This window comes from Dioscorea cayenensis, chromosome 19 (assembly GCF_009730915.1).
Source record: "Dioscorea cayenensis subsp. rotundata cultivar TDr96_F1 chromosome 19, TDr96_F1_v2_PseudoChromosome.rev07_lg8_w22 25.fasta, whole genome shotgun sequence".
Classification (NCBI taxonomy): domain Eukaryota; kingdom Viridiplantae; phylum Streptophyta; class Magnoliopsida; order Dioscoreales; family Dioscoreaceae; genus Dioscorea; species Dioscorea cayenensis.
This window is the reverse complement of record NC_052489.1, coordinates 8,820,839-8,823,659: the sequence shown is the minus strand read 5'-3', so window position 1 is coordinate 8,823,659 and position 2,821 is coordinate 8,820,839. Positions and strand designations below refer to the sequence as shown.

At 36.3% G+C, this 2,821-nt stretch overlaps 1 protein-coding gene across 1 annotated transcript; it reads right to left on the bottom strand.

The window, feature by feature from the left end:
* Positions 1 to 683: 683 nt before the first annotated feature.
* Positions 684 to 2,099, bottom strand: LOC120283427 (probable aquaporin PIP2-8). Its single transcript, XM_039290108.1, has 4 exons — positions 1,762 to 2,099; positions 1,288 to 1,583; positions 1,055 to 1,195; positions 684 to 967 (listed from the first exon to the last, which is right to left on the bottom strand). Exons 1-4 carry the CDS (start codon positions 2,051 to 2,053, stop codon positions 848 to 850), a joined length of 849 nt encoding a protein of 282 aa, XP_039146042.1. The 5' UTR covers positions 2,054 to 2,099; the 3' UTR covers positions 684 to 847.
* Positions 2,100 to 2,821: the final 722 nt, after the last annotated feature.

Here is a 2,821-nt window from a genome sequence, read left to right as displayed (position 1 = left end):
TGGGACTCTTGGGAGGAAAGGAGTATAAATGACTTATCATGAATGTGGAAAATTAGGGCATAACATTAGAACATGTAGAAGAGAGGTTGGGAGTAACGGGAGGCTACCCAAATTGACTGCAAGTAATTTAAATTTAACTAGTCTATCTTCAATCCTATAAACTTAAGATTTTGGGCATAGAAGTCAAATTAGTAAAATTATGATTGAAATTGTCAATGGTTTGGTGTAAATATTTAACAAATAATTTTTTAAAAATGTTATGACACATTTTCGACCTTGGAAAAATGTCCTATTAATGGAATAAAATGGGCTCATAATTCATATTTATTTGGCATGTTTTTCTTTTTTTTTATGATATAAATTCTAGTTCCACCAAATATTGTTTCAAGTAGCAATTATTTAACCGGAACTAAGTAACAACATAGATTTTTTTTTAAAATGGTATTTTCATTATATTAATGGTATGTTGGCCTATTAGTATGGGGTCATTTGCAAAGGGTATTTGTTTCGGGGATGATCTGGGATTGAATCCCAAAGCTCACACAAAATAAAGGCATAGGTGCATTGAGGCATTAACTCCACGCTTGTACACGTTCTTGACTTGCTCTAAATGTGGGGTGCTTGCCGCTAATTTGTAATAAAAAAAAGAAATTCATCATAATAATTACTACTGAACTTACATATATTATTTTAAACAATTCCATAATATATTTATTTTGCCATCCCAACAATCAGTATACAAGAAAAATTCAATTCCACAGATACTACAAAATTAAACATCATCACCCAAATAATATAATGAAAATAACTTTATAAAAATAAAGATCGTCCCTTTTTCAAACTTTAATTAATTGTGAGGATTGCTCCTAAATGATGCAAGCGCCTTTGCAGCAAGGGCTCTCAAAACAAATTGGTGATAGGCTGCCGCTGCCAAAGCTCCAATTAATGGTCCAACCCAAAATATCCACTATCCATAAGAAAACAAAGGTTAAAATTAAATAATTAATAGTTCCAAATTCAAATTACTAAAGTAATAGCAAGAGCTAGTACCCACATGATCATTCCAAGCCTTGTCCTGATTGTAGATGACTGCAGCTCCGAAACTTCTAGCAGGGTTGATCCCAGTCCCGGTGATCGGAATGGTCGCCAAATGCACCATGAACACCGCAAAACCTATAGGCAGTGGAGTCAACACCTGCCAATGAAACGATAATATAATACATTAGTTAGAAATTAAAGTCACAAGATAAAACATCTCAAATTATTTATGCTATTCAATGTTCGCACCGGAACGTGTGAGTCACGAGCCATGCGCTTAGGATCAGTTGCGGAGAAAACAGTGTAGACCAGAACAAAAGTGCCGATAATCTCAGCTCCGAGAGCAGTTCCATTTGAATACCCGGAAGAAACCTCATTGGCCCCACCTCCAAGTGAATTATAGTGGTGTTTCATGAACGCCTTGACCAGCCCCACACCACAGATCGCACCCAGACATTGTGCCACAATGTAGCCTACTACCCGCACTATTGACACCTTCCGTGCCAAAAAAAACGCCAATGTAACAGCAGGGTTGATGTGGCCACCTAATACATAAATTAGTTAAATACTATCATTCTTAATATTTCATGTATCAAGTAAAATTATCTCAAAAGCCTCGGAGGAAAAAATCAATACTATAATTCTTTATGGCATGAATTCTTTTATTTGTATGATTTAAATAAAAAAAAGGACTGAAACGAGTTAGTGAGCTTAAGCATGAACCAGAGATTCCGGCGGTGCAGTAGACGAGGATGAAAATCATGCCACCAAAGGACCAAGCTATTCCAAGCAGACCGACCCCATTGCAGTCATCAGATGCAGACTGAGACTTGTGACCAATGACCGTCGCAACCGTAACATAGAGGAAGAGGAGTGTGGCCATAAACTCCGTGATTAGTGCTCGGTAGAAAGACCAACGTTGAAGTTCGGTTCGGTCCAAAAGAGGTGCTGGAGGTGGATCTGTATAGGGCTTACCTGAATGGTGCACAACCACCTCACTCTCTTCCTTCACCATTATACCTTCTCTTCCCTGAAAACTTCCTCTATTTCTCTCTTTCTCTTTCTCTATTAATTTCTTGAACACTCACATCTCCAGTGGCACTTCTTATAGAGTTAGAAGTGGTTCATAATTCATATTAGATAAGTTTCATGGGATTCCTTATTTTCTAATTTAAAAAAAATAAAATAACTAGCAGCAGAAATGATAAAAGAGGGAGGATGATTGATAGTGATGTTTTGGTATGAGTAGGATGAGAGTGAGCTGTGGATGGAGTGGATGAGCCTCACAAAGGGTAGAGAAATGATTATACTTTCCTTCCTTTTTTATTTATTTTGAGATATTGTTGGATTTTATCATTAAATCAAAACTGCTGCCAGATAAGAATTGAGAGCATCTTATGCATCTCTTTTGCTTGTATCGACTGGCCAAACAATGTATTAAAATATAAAATTCCTGAAATAGCAGCAGGGCCTTTGCCATTACTTATTGTATTAATTAAAAATGGATAATTTTTAAAATAAATTTTTTTTTGGTGCACATTTTATTCTTTGTTATTTTAGATGAGATCGCCAGCTATTCTCATCATCAACTTTTCACTGCAAGAAGCACATCAAAATTGAAAACCAAAATAATTTGCACCCAAAATGCTTGTGAACTTAATGCAATATTTCATCCTGTAAACGACAAAATTGTGGAGGTGGGATGCCATGCAAGCTAATTCTCACGTTGGGCTTTCAAAGCGTGACACTATAATTGATTGGCATGTAGCCACGTGAGAATTAG

What these genes read in the sequence shown, in the direction of transcription:
- LOC120283427 (XM_039290108.1), bottom strand. Translation starts at nt 2,053, where the DNA reads ATGGTGAAGGAAGAGAGTGAGGTGGTTGTGCACCATTCAGGTAAGCCC. An exon ending in CTGCACCGCCGGAATCTCTG is followed by an intron (nt 1,584 to 1,761) that starts GTTCATGCTTAA and finishes TTTATGTATTAG; the next exon opens with GTGGCCACATCAACCCTGCT. An exon ending in ACAAGGCTTGGAATGATCAT is followed by an intron (nt 968 to 1,054) that starts GTGGGTACTAGC and finishes TCTTATGGATAG; the next exon opens with TGGATATTTTGGGTTGGACC.